The sequence below is a fragment of the Sporothrix brasiliensis genome (assembly GCF_000820605.1).
Source record: "Sporothrix brasiliensis 5110 chromosome Unknown Cont19, whole genome shotgun sequence".
Classification (NCBI taxonomy): domain Eukaryota; kingdom Fungi; phylum Ascomycota; class Sordariomycetes; order Ophiostomatales; family Ophiostomataceae; genus Sporothrix; species Sporothrix brasiliensis.
Window position 1 is genome coordinate 70,054 of NW_024467138.1, and position 20,447 is coordinate 90,500.

Here is a 20,447-nt window from a genome sequence, read left to right on the forward strand (position 1 = left end):
AATTCCCCGACCTCCCCCCCTTCCCCTCGTCCCTGTTCTCCTAGCGTCGCCGCCGTCCCCCAATCCCCATCGCTAAGCACGTCCTGTCGCTGTCTAGCCGGCTGGCTTCGACCTGGCCTCCGCCCTGTTCTTGCCTGTCCCAGTAGCATTACCCTGTCCTCTTTGACGCCTTTTTTCGAGCCAACCGCACAAATTCGCACCGGTCGATTGCTCCGTAACTGGCTGGTAAGCAAAGAACCGTGAGTGGAGATGAGAAGAAATCGATAAGACAGCGAAGAGCAAAAAAAAAAAAAAAAAAGAAAAAGAGAGAGAGAGAGAGAATCACCAGAAGCAGCCAAAAGAGGTACACAGTGTCCAGGAGACAATTCCCAAGTGAAGGCGACGAGAAAACTGGAAGAGGACAGGCAAAAGCGCAATCTGGACCGCCCTTCCCTCTTTACCCCATCTAAATACTCGGTGGCGAAAAACAAGGAAGCTGCGTGCTTTGCTCCTTTGTACAGAATAAAGTTCTGTCTTTCAATCGTGCCCACGCAAGCGCGCCATTCCCAGCACCCGCAACCAACTACCAAAATCGACGTACGCCCATCTGTGCTATCTTCCCATCGATTTTTATTTTGTTTTTGAGCTTTTTTTACCTATCTATCTCATACTTGGATCTTGCCGCCTGGCTGTTTCTTCTGTCCCATCTACTTTCCCCTCCCTGCCAAATACAACAAGAGACACAAAACAAAACAAACTGCAATCCCGGTCGCAACTTCCCCATCCTGTCTTTTCTCCTCGCGCATGCGACACTTTTGCACGCAAAACATCCTACCCGGTCCAACGCAACTACCAATTCGCGAAGAACCAACACGCGCCTTCCATTCTTTCTCGGAATTTCGCTCCTTGGTCTCTAACATCTGGCTTGACTTTGCCGCTCTTTTTAGGCCATGGAACAGTGGCAGGTCGGCCCTCTGCCGGATTACATCTACGGCAATTCTGCCAGCCACCCAAACGACGTACAGTGAGTACCCGTTTTGCTTGTACCCTCTTCGTGTCCCCTCCCTCCTGTGCTCAACCCCCCCCCTTCCCTCGGTTGTCGCCTGTATCGTTTCCCACCGGCTGCCCCTTCCAGGAGATAATCAAAACAACAAGCAGCAAGACAAGCCAGGAAGATTCAAGCAAGCACGAGAAAGCGTCCAAACAACAAGATACAGCGAAAACTATTGTCGCGGAGAATGAGACGAACCCCTCAAATACACCTTCGTTGTTCATACACTTCCGCGTCCCCACATCAACAGCCCAACAGTAATCCTCGCGACAGCACAGAGCCAAAATGCTCCACACACGGACATTTTAAGCAAATCTTCCCGACGACACCTCTCCCTCCATACATTAGGCCGCGATCAGGAGACTTTCTCCGGTACGACGAGCATAGTCCGATAAAGCAGCCTCGCCTTGCCGAAATGGTTACTCGAGCTCGCCACGCGTAGCGTCACGGCCACAGAGCTTCAACGACAGGTCCTATCCAATACAACAAGTACCTCAGAATGCAGTGCATCGATGCAAGACCATTGCGCATATGTCAACCTGCATCGGCATTGTTCTCTGCGTCCTACTTGAAACCGACCGACTCGCCTCGTCCGTCGTTTTGTGCCCGTCACCGCGTGGCGTTACCTCGCGAAGTCAAAGTCATTCGACCGCAAGAACACGGCGTGCACTTTCTATGGTCCACACATTTTGTTTGTTGCCATACGTTGTCGTCGACGGCTTAACGTCATTTCTTTGAATCCGAACTCCAGACACACCGGATCGTACTTTCACTGCCCAATATTTACGACTCTCGCTTGTCTCTACCGCACCGATAAGCCGTCGTCCCTTGGCCTTGCACTCACCTTGTATATTGTCCCTCGCTCATCATATCGTCGTCACTCTACTTCATCGCCTACTCGCCTGTCTCATGGTGTTTTGCTTTTGTCCGCTACCTTGCCGCTTATCCGCCGATTCTCTTGTCCCTCGCTTTAACAGCACTCCAATATCCGACCTGCGCAACAGTGACAAGAGCAAATGCGTTGGCTACCTCTATTGCACAAACAAACCTTGCGTCTCGTTTATATCACCCGGAGCTCGCTTTGTGCTTCATTTGTTTTGCAACTCGACCATCACCTGCTCCATCTTGCCAATGGATAATGCTCCCTTTGGACAACCGTGGGCGCAGCAGCCCGGAGGCTTACCGGCTTCGCGCGAGCAGCGTAGAACAAAAAGGCAGACGTTGCAACAGGAGCAGCCGCTGCTACTGCAGCAGCATGGCGAACCTCAATGGCAGCAATCCGCTGCGTCGTCCAGCCACCCCAAGCTACCCGATACCCCTTCACCAACACCATTTTCCTCGATGTCTCCCTCGATATCACCCACGCCAGGGAGAATGTTGGACCGGCCGGCACCTCTCCACTCCATGCATTATCCTCTGAGCTCTGACTCAAGCCATACTAACGACTTATCTCTTATGTTTAGCGCACAACACCAGTACCAGCAACATTTAAACACCCGTCGCAATGACCAACCCATTGACTTCCGCTACGGCCAGCAGCCGCCCCAGGCCCCAGGCCAGCAACACCATACTGGTCCAGGCCAGCCGCCGTTGAACGTGCAGCCGCAGCATAGCGCACCTCATGCCGCCCATCCTGGCCAGCAGCACCAGCAGCAACCTCCACAGTCGCAACAGCCTCAGCAGCATCAACAAGCCCCGCCGCCCTCGCAACAGCAGCCAGCCACTGCGGCGGTCCCGGCCCCGGCACCGACACCGGTGGCACAGCGCGCACGTAAGCGGCCGAATCCGGCTACGGCACAGCCTCCGTCTGCCGCGGCTTCCGCGACCTCGGCCTCTCCCATCATTCCTCCCCCGATCCCCACACCGACTGTCCCTAACAATACAGTGTCTGCGGTTCCGCCTCCGGCCATTCCTGCGGGCGCACCCTTGACAAAGCCCCCCACGCCCGCTTCGGCATCAGCTACCGGAACGCCTATCAAGTTTGCGGCCCAGGCCGAACCTGGAAGTGTTCCGACACCGCCAGCAAAGAAAAGTCGCACAAACACGCCCTGGACACCAGCGGAGGAGCATCGGCTCAAGCAAATGCGTGATGCGGGGAGCTCGTGGGCAGAAATTGCCAAGGTCAGTCTAGCTGCACGACAGCACAAATGTGTGACGTTGAGGACAAAACTAACTCAGGTTCCTCCGACTAGACATTTCCGACACGTACAGAAGGCAGTGTCAAGAAGCACTGGTACAAGGTACGCGCCCTCTACCTCTACTTCTCTTTCTTTGTACAACTACATCGAGATAAATTTGAGAGTACCTGCTAACCCACACAAGGATATGCACTACGCAGAATTCGCCGAGGACGAAAGCCAAGCGCTTCTGAATGCTATCAAGGAGTACGAGAATCAAAAGTGGAAGGTGATCGGCCAGAAGGTTGGCAAGCCCGCCAAGGTCAGTCATTTATATCCTCCGCGTCGCGACTGCAGGGCCTCGCCTAGTCTGTCAATATCGAGATGCATGCTGACTCCGAATACGTTCAGGCTTGCGAACAATACGCCAAAGAGCACTTTGCCGACCAGATTCTCTCCGCGGGAAAGAGGTAGGATGTCCTGCAAAACAGTTACATAAGAACGGGCGACGGACTCTTTTGGCTCCAATTGGTTCAGTACCATCCGTCGTACTGCGTCGGTGTGCGGCTTGGTATACCCCGGCCGGTCCTCAAAACGACTCCACTTTGATTGTCCTACTCGCATATGCGCAAGCAAAATGTGGAAAGGGACCCGCATCAAAGTAACAACGACAAAGAACGAGTTTGGTCACTGATCTGATCCAGAGTGAGCCTTCTCCCTTCGTTTTCTACTCCTTATACCACATTGTCACAAACGTTTTTGTGTGATGACGGGAGATGCATCTTGACACGCAGTAGGATTGTTGTTGGGTCAGGTGCTCTTCTTGCCACTCTCGTCCTTTCTGGGCTGCATCTGCCGCCTTTGGCCCATTCTTGTTTCTCCCATTTTCCTTTCTTTTGTCTGCCTTTTCTTCTTATATTTCTTCTTATATTTCTATGTCTTTCCTTGCTCTTGCTTGGATTGGGCTATTTCCCCTGCCGCTTAGGGTACCCTCACCGTCGGTTCCCTTTTACCCTGCTTCTTTTCTGTCTTTATATTTCTTATTGTTTGTCTTATCTTGCCACTCTTTTGTCCTAGTCTCTCGGCCGAGAGACCACAGGGGCCACGGTCTGGTATTTGCTTTGAGTTTTCTTTGTTCGGTCTGATTTTCGTGTCTCGGGTAGGTCTCCAGGAAATTTTTTGTGGCGGCGAAGGAAAAACAACTAGGGCAAATACTGTTTCTCTTCTATAACCCTTTGTTTAGGTATAATTTGTTTTCTTGCTTTTTGTCGTCTACCTTAGCTCGGTTTGAGGTTTGCGTTTGGCTCGCGCCTGGATCGCTGCTTTTCAACTACGAATTGAGTTGCATACCTATCCAAATACGGAGCAACACAACTAGCGACTGAAATTCGATTTTTATTTGTCGCGCCAAAAACTAAAGGCACCGTCGCGATGTATAGTCGTAAATTTGCTATGTTCTGCATTACAAAGACGTAAAAGTGCCATGTCATCCCTTCATTGCGCGATGCTGTCAACTGGGTACATCCTCGATAGTATTTGCAATGTTCCTCGTAACCACGGCGGGAGGGGCCGCAAACGGTTGCGTCCACCAGGGGAAAGGGTGATATGAAAGGGCCTACTTGCGGGGAATTATCAACGATGGTTGTGAGTGCAATATACAAACTACAAAATACTGCAAAATACATTGATACGTAGTAGAGCTGTTTTGGTTAATGTGAATCTTGTGTACCCGGCTTTAGTTTCGTTAGGGGCAGTACGTAGCGGACCACGCACATAGCGTATCGATTGGTGCAACATGTACGCCGTAATACATAGCGAGTCTATTCCCTTTTGAAACGGAAAAAGGAGACAAAAAGAGAGCTTGAGGGGGCCATTTTGGCCTGTAGATTCTACAAAGGACAAAGGATGACGCGGTTTCACTAAATCGATGTTCTAGGTTCATTTAGTGGCATGCGTTGATACATATGTATAAGTTAAAAAAAATCAATAAAGCAACACTCTCCGAGATGTTATCCGCATTCAGATCCTTCATCATTTAATGAGACACATCGTCAACGCTCATGGGAGACCATGAAAGACGAGCCGTTCTCAGTTCCGTTGCGCCTTATGATTCATGTTTTGGAACAAGATAGTTAGGAGATAAAGGATGAGCAGCGAAGGGCATGGATTCACCGACCCGGTGAGCAAAAACCAGGCTGAATAGTCCCATTCATTGCGGCCTTAACATAACAGCAATATACAAACGCCGGCCATATGGTCGTTGCATTTGGCCGTCCTACTTAGGCTATATTGCCATCGACACGGAGGGACAGTGCCGTGTTCATGCGATGTAAAGAAAGAATTTTGTTGCGTTCAGTTTCTGAAGCAGGATCAGAGCTGGTAACAACAGCAATCGTGACAGGGCCTCGCCATTTGACAGCCATTTAGATTTGCCAGCTAAGCACGACCGGTAGTTGATGGGAAGAGTTTTTTCCTTGATATTTTATTTGCCATGAAAGCTGTAATAAAGTGCGGCGCCTCTCCTGTGATGTGAGACAACTGGATCAGAGAGGGCAGTTGAGGGCAAACAAACAATCAACAAACAAGTAGGAAATTACTATGGGAAGAGTCGGGTTCAACCTCTTCCTTTACTTTCACGCTAACACTTTAGTTCTGAAAGTTCTGGAGGTAAGTCAATATGTGCCCGTTGAATCGCCTTGCGGCGTTTCGCAAACAAGAGTTGAAAGCTCCCATTCTGTTTGGCGCGCGACACATGAACGCACAAAGTTGGTGATTTTGGCGTTGTGGCGTTGTGGCGTGTTCTGGGCGTTCTTGGCGCACTGCACCTCCCTTGCATTGGTTTCGATCAACGCTGCAGAACGTTACGTTTGGCACTGTGGCTTGAGCCTGGAAAACGACGCTTGACTCGCCCGGTTTGCCCGTTCCTTTTCGTCTTCTTTTTTCCCGGATGGGGGCGCGTCCTGCAAGGGCGATCAGCAAAACAGAACAGACTGGGGTATGTTGTACTCTGGATTGCTCTGTGTCCCTGATCTGCCGTCAGATGCATTGATCGCGAGATGAACTGAAAATAAGGCATACCATAATAAAACAAAACGAATAAAAAACAGAGCGACCCTCAACAGCGAAAGAAGAGGTCAATCTGAAGCTCGACAGAAAGACGTGGAAATGAACAGATTCCTGACGCGGCGTGATGTGCAGGACCCTTCTTGGACCATCAGGTTGCTGCATCGTTTTCTTGCCCCTTCATGATGGACCTGTCTCGCGCTGACTGCCAAGGTCACTCTGTCCTTTGCATGCGGTTTTCCATCTGCATACAACTGCATCGTGGCTGTGGCGAATCGGCTGGACGGTGCTATCCAATTCCAGACAGTGTTGCAAACACTGTGGGCTGGGCTTGCTTGCAGGGCCGCTCCTTTCGAGAGTCCAGGAGTAAATTACGCAGCCTGAGTCTGTGCCTCACTGGGTTTTCCGCTTTTGTAGGACAGACGTCTGCATGTCCAGCTGCTGCGCACGACTACCGGCCGCTGTCCTATCTAAAAAGGGGCTCTCTGCTCTGCAAGACGCGCGATCCAGGGGATCTGACGGTACTCAACAACCAGACAGCGACCGAGAGAACAGTGCAAACCTCCAGTTCTTTGCAAGCTTGGAGGAAAACGCGACAAGACGCGCCTGCACAGCGGTCGTAGCTGCTGGAAGAAATGGGGGCCGGAAAGAAAATGAAAATAATATCAAGCCCGAAATGGACCAAGAAAATAACGGCGCCTACCAATACGAGAACCTCACGCAGGAAAAACTGGGCCGCAACACCCTCACCAATGTCCGTGCTCCCACCAAGGCGTGACTGATCGTCCTTCCACTTCTCCTCGCCCTCGCTCGCGTTTCTGATGTGCTGGTTCTCTCCCTCGGCCATGTTTGCCTCTTTCTTTTTGGCAGGACCAAACGACTTCTTGTTCTTGCATTTTACTCGTAAAATCAGAGAGTAGCTACCCCCTGGAGTCGTTCGAAAACGTCGCTGTAGGTAATGTTTCCAGGCCTGTCTCGTCACGCCAGTCCAGTCCATGTTGGGACTAGCTCTGTACTTGACTACTTTTCCGCGCTCAGAAACCGCCCAAACTCTGTGCCATGTTCCGTGCTTGTTCAATTGCGCCCTTGTTCTTGCCTGTATCTGGTCATGGTCCGCCTTCTCCTATTAAAATTCAAGGTCTTGGCAACCGCCCCAGGCTATGTCTGTTTTCCCTCTCCTCTTCTTCCTCCTCTCTCTTTTCGTCCAGCGGAAGCCTTCTCCGAATAGCCTCTTTTTTGCTCTTCTGTCTTTGACTTCGTTTTCGTCCCTCGTTGCTCCCTCCGTTTGTGTCCCGCTTATTGTCTCTCTTCGTGACACTCGCTAAACGCGAAAAGAGTCTTGTTGACATCACACGTCGGCTTTTTGGTTGTGGTGGCGCTTCACATAATATTCGCTTCGTTTCGTTCTTTTCTGTTCTTACACTTCTTTTGCTTCTCGCCTCATCTTGTCTTCGCTTCGCCGACGCTCGCGCCACGGGCTATTCATTCGCTCACGAATCTACCGACCTTATTTCCCACCCCTTCTTAGTCTCTCGTTTGTCTCTGGCATCGTCTCGTATCGACGACGCGACCGGCCCCATTCCACCAATACTTGCTTTTAATACTCCTTTAAATCTTCGACACCTTTCCCCTCGCCTTCACCATGGTCCGGTCTCTCCTCCCCATCGGCGTCGCCCTCATCGGGGCCACGAGCGTCCTTGCCGCCGGCTCAATTCCCACCTGCTCGCTCACCCAGAAGTGCCCGGAGTCGGCGCCGTGCTGCTCACGTAAGTTTCGCATCGACAACCAGCTTATCGATGTTTATTTTTTGAAACTTTCTGCTTTGTGCCCTAAGCTGGGTGGTTGTGCAACCCACGATTGGCGTCACTACTTTGGGATCTTGTCTGGCCGCCCGCTTCCTGCTGTGTTCCCCATCCCATCGACTTATCCCCTGCCGCTGTCACATGGCGCATTGTCGCACCGCATTGTGGCGTGAAAGTCTATCCCTCCGGGACATGTTGACCTTGTCTGCTAACTCCACTAGAATACGGCCAATGTGGTGTAGGTGCGTACTGCCTCGGCGGCTGCGACCCTCGCATGTCCTTCTCGCTGGACTCGTGCGCACCTGAGCCTCAGTGCATCAGTCGTGTCATGAAGATGAACAGCCTCGACCGCATCGTCGACGTTTCCGAATACCTCGGCGACTCGTCCAAGGCCGACTGGGTCGCCCAGGGTACCCCGCTTGTCTACAACAACGAGGCTGTACTGCTTACTATGCCCGCCAACTCCGTCGGCACTGTCCTCTCCTCCACCGGCTACATGTGGTACGGCAATGTCAAGGCCACCTTCAAGACGTCGCGTGGTGCTGGTGTCGTCACCGCCTTCATTCTGCTCAGTGATGTCAAGGACGAAATCGACTACGAGTTTGTCGGCACGGAGCTGAACATTGCCCAGACCAACTACTACTTCCAGGGCATTCTGGACTGGCACAACTCGGGCAACATCTCCCTGTCCGATACATACGAGAACTACCACACCTACGAGATCCAGTGGACCCCCGACTCCATCACCTGGCTTGTCGATGGCCAGGTCGGTCGTGTTCAGAAGAAGTCTGACACCTGGAACGCCACTGCCAACCAGTGGAACTTCCCTCAGACTCCGTCGCGTGTTGAGCTGTCCATCTGGCCTGGCGGTGCGCCGTCCAACGCCCCCGGCACCGTCGAGTGGGCGGGTGGTCCCATTGACTGGAACTCGGCCGACATTAAGAACTACGGCTACGATTTTGCGACCTTCACCGAGGTTGAGATCCAGTGCTACAACGCTTCGTCGGCGCCCGGCACCAATAACGCCGTTTCGTACACGTACAACAACTGGCTCGCCACAAACAACACCGTTGTCAACGGTGACAAGAACCCCATCATGAAGAACTTTGAGAACACTGGCCTGGACATGACATCTGGCCCTGACGCCGGTTCGTCGTCGACCAGCAGCGCCGCCGGCAGCAAGAAGACCAACAGCAACACCGTTCCCGGCGGCACCTCGAACGGTCCGGGCAACTCCCAGGGCAACGGTGACTCGAGCTCTGGCTCTGGTTCGGGCTCGGGCTCGGGCTCGAACTCCGGCGGCTCGTCGACAGGTAGCTCCTCGGGCTGCTCGACGACCGGCTTCTCCCAAAGCTGCGACAGCGGCAACAGTGGCAACAGCGGCAGCTCGTCTAAGAGCGACGGCGGTCGCATTGTGGGCGGCGAGCGGATCATTAGCGCCAGCGCATTTGCCGTGGTCGTTGCGCTGGGTGCCATGATGGTACTGTAATTTTTGGGTTTTGCTACATGTTTTTGTTTTAATGTCTAGTTTCTAGTGGAGCCGCATCTAGTTATGTCTTACTTTTTGTTACCTTTTGTGTGCAACATTTTTCTGGGGTCTATTTAAACAATATCCTTGTCTTTTTTCGCCCTTTTGTCTTATTTGTCTTGATCATGGCTGCGTTTTCATCATGCTACTTTTTTTTTTTTTTTTTTTTTTTTTTTTTTTTTTTTTTTAACAGCCAGCACCCCATTTTACCTTATTTTCTGGTTTTCTCATTCTTCCCTTTTTGGTCCCTAAAATTGGTTCGGCTGCGATGGGTTCTTGCAAGGATTCGCAAGTGGGAGCTTGAGAACGGGGATGACTGCACCTTTGATGAAAAGACAATGGATTCACTTCTGTCTTGCAGTCAACAATTTCGAGTTGCTCACCGCGGCGCCCAGTACCGACCGAAAGAGCTAATATTTCTGGACCGCAAATATAATTCATTGGATTCAACTAATGAGCACGATTGTGAATTGCGATAATTGACTGTGCTTGCTGACCAAAGGAACTTCGCGAAGTCAAGACCAACACACCTCGAAGGGCCGCCCCGTCTAACTAGATGTATTCCGGCAAACAATATCACGCGACCTGCACCAGATCTAGAGCATCATACACCAAATCCCATCCCCTGACCTCCACCCACACTACCATTTCCATTGCCAATTCAGCTTCTTGTATGGGAAACTCCGTGTCAATCTAGGCCGTGGGGTTGCTGTTGAAGGCCAGAGCGTTGATGGTGCCGCTGGGGACACCGGTCAGCACATTCTTCTGAGCGGTGCTCTGGATGTATGCGCAGAGCGCTTGCGGAGCCTTGGGACCGAGCAGGGCCAGCAAGTAGGCACCGAGGCCGGTGATGTGTGGCGTGGCCATGGATGTTCCCGAAATGGTGTTGGTGGCTGTGGTGCTGCCGATCCAGGTGGACAGGACGTTTGTGCCGGGCGCAAAGATGTCGACGACGCTGCCGTAGTTGCTGTAGTAGGCAACATCGTCGACCGTCTCGGAGGCGGCCACAGTGCACACGGTTGGCTCGGAGGCGGGCGAGTAGTAGGAGGCGTCGTCGGCGGAGTTGCCAGCGGCGACGGCCAAGAATACACCGGCCGAGACGAGGGCGGCGGCGGCGCTGTTGACGGCGGCGCTGAAGCCGCCACCCAGGGACATGTTGGCGACTGTGCCCTTACTGCAGCCAGTGCGGGTGGCGGCGTCCTGGGCAACAAAATCTATGCCAGCAATGACACCCGAGAAGGAGCCTTGGCCGCTGCTGTCGAGGACTTTGACGGCAAACAGCTTGGTCTTCTTGGCGACACCGTACGTAGCCGAGCCAATGGTGCCGGACACGTGGGTGCCGTGGCCGTTGCCGTCGCTGTTTTGGCCATCGCCGGCATAGTTCGCGAGCCACGTGGCGCGTCCCTCGAACTCGGGGTGGCCGACATAGATGCCCGTGTCGATGACGTACGCACAGGTACCGTCGCCGGCGCTGTCGTCGTAGGTGTAGGACGTGGACGTGTTGGCTTTGTGGGAGATGCGGGCCAGGCCCCAAGGTAGCGGATTGGCCGTCTCGGTGACATAGGTGTCGATCTTGACAATGGCGTCCTGCTCAATGTAGTCGACGCCCGGGTGGTCACGCAAGTTGGCAAGGCCCTGAGAGTCCAGACGGAGCGCAAAGCCACGGAAAGAAGCACCGTCGGCCTTGTAGACGTGGTCGACTTGGGCAGAGTCGGCCGTGTCAATGGCGTCCTGCAGGGTGGCAGCGGGAATGCCGTCCTTCATCTTGACAATATACTTGCCGGGGATGAGGTTGGCATTGCGCGAGCGGATAAGGGGAGCCGGGCTGTCACGCTTGGGCAGGGCCGGAGCGGCCAGGGCCACGGACAAGAAGGAGAGGACGGCGAGCTTGTACATTGCGGAAAGCTGGGCGGTGATACGGAGCACTCTGTATAATGACAACGATATGAAAGTTGGGGGAAAGACTTGGTAGATGTGAATGAGACGGCTGCTTTGTTGATGACGAGAGGGCCAATACAATATAACCTGAGATGGGCAACGGGCATATTTATCTTTGTTTGCATCTACAGCATCTACAACTTTCGGTCTATTCTCAAGGCGATGCTATCTACATGTTGGTGTATCTTGATCTTGCGGCCGTTACGACGCAACCGACGCCATTTCTTCTACTTTTGTTATCATCGTAGCAACCTTCCGTACACGGCATGGCCGATGATGAAGGTGCTTGAGCTCTTGATGTGATTGAACAGAAGTTGATCCAGGGCGCCTGGAAAAGGAAGCTCGCGACATTACCTGGCTGAGGTCACATTGGCGATGTCGATCAGATGCAGATATGCAGAGAGAATGCTTTCGACGTACAACGAAGTAACCGTGGTAGTGAACAGTCCGGGAGGGATGTCTCAGGCCATGGGCAACGATACCAGCTTCCTGTTTGTCCTTCTTTTGTACGACGCACATATATCCTAGACAGCCTCACCGTTTCAACCCACAATCAAAGGCCTCCAGGTCTGAAAATTGCCGCAGGCACGTGGACGTACTGTTCAGGGACTGGCCCTGGGATACAGGAGAGCCAGAAAGACCTAGATTGTGGCAGGAAGCCAGTACGAACTAGATAGCATGAAGAAGAGCCTGGCTGGATGACAAGGAACAAGGGCGCGGCCGTCAACATCATCACCAGCCTTCATGGCCTCCTTCCCAATTCGGAAAGAGAATAAGGGAGCCGAGCAAGAGGCTCGTCACCAGGACCAGCCACTAGTGTTTGAGAAGACAAGCATCGCGGCTCAATAAATTGCACGCTGTTCCCTAAACCTGGTCGTGTGGCCAAGGCTGGTGGCGCAAGGGCAGACGGATAAGGTTGGTGCCGGTAAATAAGCCGAGCGGTTGGAGGGCGGCTCTATCAAGTGTTTCTTTTGATACGTATTATGTCGTAGTCTATACTTGTATCGCAGCCCACATCCAACCATGCAGACGGCAGCAATATAAAACGACCTTGGATGCCGTGCCGTGCGACAAGTGGACCGTTTGTGCTGCTTCTGCCTCTGCTGCTGCAACGACACGCTACTACTTGCTCTTCCTGGAAAGCAAACCCGACCGAGTTGTTTTTAGGTTGTCCGCGTTTGTGCTTGGCATGGCTTGGGCCTCGATGATGATGTGGATACTTGATCGGAGTGTGAGGATAGTTCCAGCACCTCGGCCAGCCTCCAGATTGCTCGCCGATTGTTTTTGCACGGATTTGCTCGGTCGTCGGTGATCATACCGGGATTCCGGCGTCTTTGATCGCTGCAACTAATCACGGGATCTGTGGTGTGTGTCTAACGCCGTAGGGCCAGAGTCCCGTCGTATTACGGTTGTCGTTTCCTTAGGGGTCGGTCAAAGTCTTGACAAAACAGGACAGGAAATAAATTGCTGCCTTTCGTCGTCGACATTTACGAGCAAGTGCTCCAAAAACGTGGTTGTACCATAATCTGACCCGAGGATTGTCGCAAAAATAAATAGGCAGCCAGTTGTGTCTGCCGTGTTACGCAGTGCTAGTACATTCGTAGGGCCTTTGGGGACCTGACCGTTACAGCCCAGGACACGCTAGAGCATTTCAGGGAGGAAGGAACAGGGCGGTTGGGCGGGGCTGGACAGGGTGTCAGTAATTTGTAAACTTCAGTGGACTCGCTAGCGCCGGGCATTTCCACCATCCGGGACTATGAGACGAGCTCGGGGATTAGAAAATCCCGAGCCAGCTCACGTCGCATACGAGGCGAGACACAGATACAGAGGAGAATGGAAGCAGCAGGACGGAACTCCAACGAGAGAAGACCAAGCGAAACATCAAGACGACACGACGACAGAAACAAGGGAGAAGGTAAGCCGGCTATCTTCAGGCAAAAGGGTTTTGCTGTGTCTGCGTCTTGGGGCATCCCTGCGTTTCGGTGTGTGTGAGGGCTACACTCTTGACAACGTCTATCTTGTTCCATCTCGTCGTCGATTTTATCCTGTGCCGGAGAATAGAGTGCATCGCCAAGACCTAAGATATTGCGTTCCTTCCTCTTCTATATATTTTCTACTCCCTTACATCCCACCTGCGTCAACGCCCGTACGACGCACCTGCCCGTTCTGGCCTACTCGTCTGGGCAGCTGCTCCCCCCGCTACTGCCAACTATGTCACAAGTCGTGCCTGTGCCTTCTCCTTTGCTGGCGTCCTTGCCGTCGGCCGTGCCTTCCCAGAGCTCGAGGGCTGTTGCCGCCACCGGAGCACCCTCCGAACCACGCGTCCTCGCGTGTGTCATGTGCCAGCAGCGCAAGGTCAAGTGCAACCGCAAGTTCCCCTGCAACAACTGCATCCGGCTCGGCGTCTCGTGCGTGCCCGCCACCCTCAATCCACGCCGCCGGCGCCGCCGTTTTCCCGAGCGCGAGCTGCTCGACCATGTGCGGCGCTGCGAGGCGCTGCTACGGCAGAATCATGTGCGCTTCGACTCGCTCTTTGAAGAGGCCGTGGGCGGATCTGACGCTGAACGTGACGGCGATGAAATCGACCGCGGAAAGAACACCAATAAAGCGTCCCACGATGCAGCGTCGTCTCTGGCGGCCCTTCGGCGGGGTCAAGGCGCCAGTCGAGGCAGACAAGGAGGCCGTGGAGGTCATGGAGAGGACGACTCGGAGATGGTGCTAGACTCTGACGGCGACGAGGCTAGAGTGGTTGGAAGCGCGGCCAAGGCTGCCTTCTCGGATGCTGGACCTTCATCTATGCTGCCTGCCACGACACCAACACCAGGCACAGAGGTGGAACGCCGTGCCGAAGCCAACAACTTCTGGAAGGCGATCCGCAAAGGTTTCCATGACCCAGCCAATGGCGGAGCCAGCCACGACCGCAACACAGCCACCGCCGCAGGCTCCACCAATGCCGGCACAAACAACAGCGACAACTCCCGGGGCCATGTCGACGGCAACAGCTCCGACTCTGAAACCGAGTCTGAGATCCGCAACAGCAGTTCTGCGCTGCGCCAGATGTGGGCGCGCCAGCTGGGCAGCACCGGCAGCCTGTTTTTTCGAGGACCGCATTGGACGCTGGCCAATGTGACGGCCCTCCATCCAGGCCCTGTCCAGATTTTTCGTTTGTGGCAGATCTACCTCCAAAATGTCGATCCATTGCTCAAGATCACACACACGCCGAGCCTCCAGGGCCAGATTGTTGAGGCCACTAGCAATCTCGAGGGAATCAGCCCGAACCTCGAGGCCTTGCTGTTTAGCATATATTGTGTTGCTGTCCACAGTATGTCGCCGTCCGACTGCCAGACCGCCTTTGGAACGTCCAAAGACGCGCTGCTGGCCACCTACCAGCCGGCCTGCGAACAGGCACTGCTCAACAGCGGCTTTCTGCGGACGTCCGAGCGCGACTGTCTCGCCGCCTTCTTCCTGTACCTCATCTCCCTTGGCCACTCCATCGACCCGCGCTCGTTGTATGCCATGCTCGGTGTGGCCATGCGCGTTGCCCAGACCATGCAGATCAACAACGAAGTCGGGCCCGGCGCCCGCCTGGCGCCCCTCGAGGCCGAGATGCGCCGTCGCCTCTGGTGGGCCATGGCCCTCTTTGACTCGCGCATCAGCGAGTTGGCCAACCACAGCCCGGCCATGCTGGACCCGACCTGGGACTGCCGCCTGCCATTGAACGCCAACGACTTCGATTTTAGACCCGAGCTCAAGGAGCCGCCCGTGTCAGTTTCGGCAGCTGGTGGTCGTGCTGCCGTGTCGTCTGAAGCGCTGTTTGCCGTTGTGCGCAGCGAGCTCGGCAACGCCATGCGGCACGCTGAATACTACCTGGCGCTGTCAAACCCAGCCCTCAAATGCATGGCGAGGGACCGCGAGTACGTCGTTCAGGGTAACGCCAACAACCGAAACAGCAGCCGAACAGGCCGGCTTCCCGAATTTGCCGAAGTCAACGCCCTCGAAGATCTGATTGAAGACAAGTATCTACAATACTGCGACCCGGCTAACGGCCTGCACTACATGACCATCTGGATGGCCAAGGGCTTTATTGCCAAGTGCCGCTTGATCAAATACTTCTCGCGCTATGCCAACGGTGGACCGGCGAGCGCCGGCGTGGCTGCGAGCACGCCGACTTCTTCGTCTAGATCCACCGGCAGTGGCACACCCTCGTCCATCAATCTCACTACGACATCGTCCTCCGAAGCCTTGCGTGACTGTGCCCTCGCCGACGCACTTACCGTTATCGAGAGTGACACCAACATTATGACCTCGCCCCTTACAAGTGGTTACCGCTGGCTGCTGCACCTCTACTTCCCGTTACCGGCCTACATCTTTATCACACAAGAACTGGCCAGCCGTATTGGCGGTGCCCGGGCCACTCACGCCTGGGTTGCTATGAACGACAACTACGAAGCTCGTTTCGCTCTGAGCGACAGCGAAGACCGTTACATGTTCAAGATGTTTGCCAGCACCATCCTGCAGGCCTGGGACGCCTGTGAGGCCCGGTCGAGAGCCTCCGGTAAAATGGAATGCGAGGATGGACCTGTGCCCCTGCCCCAGATGATTGTCCGCATTCGCGCGCAGCTGGCGGAGGCCAGCCGCGACCGGACCGCCACGGAAATTCCGGCAACGACCGACATTACGTCTCTACAGTCGGGCGGAGGAAGTGTGCACGGCAATGGGGTCTCGGGCGCCTTGAGTGGCGCATTTGCCACAACCTTGTCCATGGACTTGGTTGGAGGTGACGACGGTGGTCTGACGGCCTCACTGTTTAGCGGACCACCACCGCCCGGAAGCGGAGCGCCGAGTGCCTTTGGCGATGCAAGTCCACCAGCACCACCATTGTTTACAGGTCCTAATTTTGGCGCACCCGGCTTTGGCTTGGGCAATATGGGCAACTGGCCGCAGATGCCGATGCCTTGGGGCTGGGGCCCACGTCCACCTTGGGGTGGATAAGACGAGGAGGGGTGGGAGGCAGAAATGAATAATATTTCTGTCGTTTTGAAGCTTTGCTTGCAGTGACAGACATGTGAACACGATTGACAGACCAAAAAATCTGCCAAATATCTCATTCTCTATAAGATCTCGAAGGCTGCAGGCTGGTACGGAAGTAGCTGGCTTGGTCACTTTGACGTGTTGGACGGCATTTGCTGAGCAGCTTAGTTGCCACTGCTCACAGCCCCGGGGCTAACCGTCTTTTGAACGCACATCTCGAGCGTTTGTATTTCCCGGTAAGGCCTACCGAGGTTCTCGAATTATATTGAGGACAGAGTCGAGGTGCCGATGCGAAAGTGAACGTTGAGCGAAGGCTGCTCTTATTTATGGGCAAACGTCCCATCTCCCATCTTTTCTTTTTGTTAAGTACACGACTTACAATTGCTCCAAAGAATCAAAATCTTAGTTGCATAAAACCTTAACAAATTTTTTGTGTCATTGCGATACGCACAATCGTCAAGACGTAATTCATAAATGTTGAAATGAGAAAACAAAGGAAAGACTGTAAGACGTAATTGCAAGAATCATTCACACCGTATTCCGTCTTCTGCTGGGCCGCTTACAGAAACGCTGCCATCGGCTGTCCCAGCGGTCAAGGAGCCACATCGTCCGTGCTTTAGCACGGCCTTCTCGTCCGCCCCGACAAGACTCGCGATGGAATCGATTGCCACCAAATTGTAGCTCCCGTGCCAGGAGGAAACGCAGGATCACCTCAGCCTTGGGGTACCGGACATGCCTCGGATAACAGTCCCAGTGCTGGCGGCGTGGATAAGCAGCTAGTGATCGAAGACGGACAGCGTCTTCGAGAATAGCGTGAAGAGGCGGACGATCTTGGCTTTGCCGCTCACTGTCCTTCTCACTGCCGTGCAGATGGCACAGCCGCTTCAAGTCTGCACCCGCATCGGTCAGGCACTGCAGCAGCTCTATCGGCCGTCGCGGATCGGCAATGGCGCGCAACAGCAGCGAGTCTGTTGGTGAGCCTGTCGCATTGTCCCTGCGTCGGCCGGGATGCCGGCCACCAAAAGCCATGTTGGGATCAGCATGGCCCTGCTGTAGCAAGAGCCGTGTTAAGGCCACGTTGCAGGACACCGCGTCGTGGAGGCAGTGGTCGTGCCGCAGCTCGGGCGAGTCCGCGTGAGGCCATGTCCATCGCCGTGGCCCGCGCACCTGCACGAGACCCAACACATGGCTCCATGTTGCAGACACAGTGTGAGACAGGCCAGCAGCGCCATTCTGGTCGTACTCGCTGCCCAGTGCCAGTGTGGCACCGTGTGCCAGGAAGCAGGCCACGACGGGCACGGGGCACCACCGCGGCGGCAGCGCGGCCGCGTCAAGGATGTCTGCGAGAAGAGGCCAGAACGTGTTTCTGTACGAGGACGGAGCGTCGTCGAGGGGCTTGCCGTGGAGGCCACGGAACACTGGCACGCTGGCGAATGCACCATGGTTGAGGAGACAGTCGAGTGTGGTCAGCGGGCTGGGGCACGTGGTGTCGAGCGCCATGGCAAACGTGTGCGGCCAGCTGCGGCTCAAGTCTGCACCGGGTGCCGCTAAGGCGCGCCGCAGGGTGCCGACACTGCTAGTGAGGCAGCCCCAACGAAGTGCTCTCGAGCAACAGGAGCAAGAGTTCTCATCAAACGCTCTCTGTGCGGCGTCCCTCCGATAGAGAGTGTCGACCAGAAGCCGATGGAAGAAACGAGAGGCTCGAGCCAGCCGAAATAGGTCGCCGATTTCGAGCAGGTTGCTGACTGCGAGTAGGAGCTCGTTTGGGAGACGCATCAAAGAAACAGCGCCCCTCACCGGATCCCGGCCAACCGTGGCAGCATCTGTCTCGTCCTGCTCCGCCATGGCCGCCGTCTGTGTGGGCCAGCCTGGGTAATCATAATAGCAGAGCGAAAGAAAGAAGAGAGAGAGAGATCAGACAAAAGAAAGAAGTACGTCCACTCGTGTAGTTTTGAATGTCGTTGGAAAGCAAGAGAAAACGTTTCGAGTCACACTGACGAGATGACAGCCTCCTTTTAGTGATTGGACAATGACCGTCTCCTTGCCCGCGCTCTCCGCTCAAGCCTCAAGCGCGTATCGGTAGCCTCATTCACGACCAGGCGTGTCTATTGGATGTCAGCTGTTTGCAGCGTGCATTCGGTGGGATGTGCTGCAGCATGCGCTGGATAGCGCCAAGGCATCCTTGGGGTAAGACAACGGAGGAGCAACCGTGGAGATGGTCGACAGGTCAAGTCCGTCATGCGTTGCGTTGAACAAACGATCTGTGGATCGCGACAAAAGACAACCAACCATCAGCCAAGCCTTGCTTGGGGAATTGCATGGGATGCAACTTGCATATCCAATTGCCGTTGCGGTGCACACAATTTGTGGACAATATGTGATCAATTTCTGGCCATCAGCAAGTGCTCAGAACGATTATCGATCCGCACAATTGCAGACGAGCACCTCTGGGTGCGATCATGGACCAGACGAAGTATCAAAGCTATTTGCCAAAGGAGCCAGCTCGAAACCGTCGAGTCTGCCCAGCCTTCTGCACAGACTGCAGATCAGGTGCTCATGTTTTCTGCCGCAACGTCGCTTTCGTTTCGTCATGTTTTCATTTTGCCGTGCAATCTTTCCCACCGCTGGCCATATCGACGGTCGGTTTCGGCAGCACTGGCGATCCGTGTACCGAAAACAAGGGGAGAAGGATAAAAGCAAACAAGAAATGTTGTATCGCAGTCGTGATGAGGTTGTGTAATGAAGATGGTAAAGTCGAAACAAAGGCGCAAAACGAGCGACGCATACCGCAAGTCGACAAAAGAACTTCGGCACGGAAGCACCCGTCTAATGGAACCAAAATCATCGCGAAAGCATTTGTTGAGGTCGGCCGTCGAGAGCATCGAGCATAGTGGCGCTTGTCGCAGACAAAAGGGGTGTCTTTATGCAGTCGGGATTGGCGTACTGCATCTTACCTGTTCGAATACGAGCACGCTCTACGAACGTGTCTCTCTCGCGCCTGCTTCTGCTTGCCCAATACGAGAACCCCTGCCCACTTTCCTTGACACTCTACACTAAACCGGCAACGGGTGTTTTGTGGAGACAATTTGCTCATTGCTACAAGTGCCTTTGATTGCCTTTGATCGTGCTTTCCTCCCACTGGTCACTCTGACAATGTCCCCTGAATCCTCTCTGGAATCAGGCTAATCATCACAAAAGGCACTCTCGCACTGTCGAGACGCTTTTTGTTTGCACTGCACGGCTTTAATCCCCATACTACAGCAAGGGACAGGGCCAGTTTTGTGTTGGCCCGTGCACGACGCGCGATGAAGCCAGCTGCCAAGGCTCTGGCCAGACCAGCGACGCCCCAGGGGTCAAGCAAAATTGGGTAAGAACGGCCCCAGCAACCATTGTCTATTTTCAGCACTGCCCACCATATCTCCCACCCAGACTGTGCCCCAAATAAAGACATTTCCTGCGTGGCAACCACTGTTCGACGCCCATCACGAGCGCCCTGTTCCTGTTGTTTCTGTTCGTTCCTCCCCCTGTGTGCCCCGTGTGTGGCGCTCTCCACTTTCCCTGTCCCTCACATTTTCCGCCTCTCGTCATTTTGGCTCTTGTTTCTTTCGTTTCCTCGTTTCTCGTGTTTCCTGTCTCCTTTTTTGGCCTCACCATCTCTCCATCCCACGCTGCGTTCCGACGACACACCGACCTTTCTCTGATCCGATTCTCTCGTTTTCTTTTGTCCTTCGCTTCTTCATCCGTTTCACTCAAACTTTTCTCTCGCTTCGTCGACTTTCGCTTCTCCTTTTCGATCGTCTAGCTCGTTCAGCTGTTCTTTTTTTGTGTGTTTTTGGGAGGGGGCATTCCATTCTAATTTTGGACCTCCGCAAGCAAAAACCGACTCACAGATCAGGACAAGCAGACCACCACTTCATTTCCTCGACAAACACAACACT

At 54.2% G+C, this 20,447-nt stretch overlaps 5 protein-coding genes across 5 annotated transcripts; 3 read left to right on the forward strand and 2 right to left on the reverse strand.

Annotated features, from left to right (window-relative positions):
• Positions 1-2,485: 2,485 nt before the first annotated feature.
• SPBR_00757 (uncharacterized protein) lies at positions 2,486-3,621 on the forward strand (the record flags this gene model as incomplete). Its single annotated transcript, XM_040759076.1, has 4 exons — positions 2,486-3,155; positions 3,242-3,270; positions 3,353-3,469; positions 3,559-3,621. 4 exons carry the CDS (start codon positions 2,486-2,488, stop codon positions 3,619-3,621), a joined length of 879 nt encoding a protein of 292 aa, XP_040617800.1.
• Positions 3,622-7,852: 4,231 nt separating this feature from the next.
• On the forward strand, positions 7,853-9,501 carry SPBR_00487 (Glycosyl hydrolase family 16 protein; the record flags this gene model as incomplete). Its single annotated transcript, XM_040758806.1, has 2 exons — positions 7,853-7,976; positions 8,234-9,501. The coding sequence occupies 2 exons, from the start codon at positions 7,853-7,855 to the stop codon at positions 9,499-9,501; spliced, it is 1,392 nt and encodes a 463-aa protein (XP_040617801.1).
• Positions 9,502-10,233: 732 nt separating this feature from the next.
• Positions 10,234-11,436, reverse strand: SPBR_00721 (proteinase T precursor; the record flags this gene model as incomplete). The annotated part of the gene is made up of 1 exon (XM_040759040.1): positions 10,234-11,436. One exon carries the CDS (start codon positions 11,434-11,436, stop codon positions 10,234-10,236), a length of 1,203 nt encoding a protein of 400 aa, XP_040617802.1.
• A 2,253-nt stretch (positions 11,437-13,689) lies between these two features.
• Positions 13,690-16,470, forward strand: SPBR_00176 (uncharacterized protein; the record flags this gene model as incomplete). Its single annotated transcript, XM_040758496.1, has 1 exon — positions 13,690-16,470. The coding sequence occupies one exon, from the start codon at positions 13,690-13,692 to the stop codon at positions 16,468-16,470; it is 2,781 nt and encodes a 926-aa protein (XP_040617803.1).
• A 567-nt stretch (positions 16,471-17,037) lies between these two features.
• Positions 17,038-18,354, reverse strand: SPBR_09039 (uncharacterized protein; the record flags this gene model as incomplete). Its single annotated transcript, XM_040767165.1, has 1 exon — positions 17,038-18,354. The coding sequence occupies one exon, from the start codon at positions 18,352-18,354 to the stop codon at positions 17,038-17,040; it is 1,317 nt and encodes a 438-aa protein (XP_040617804.1).
• Between the last annotated feature and the right edge of the window lie 2,093 nt (positions 18,355-20,447).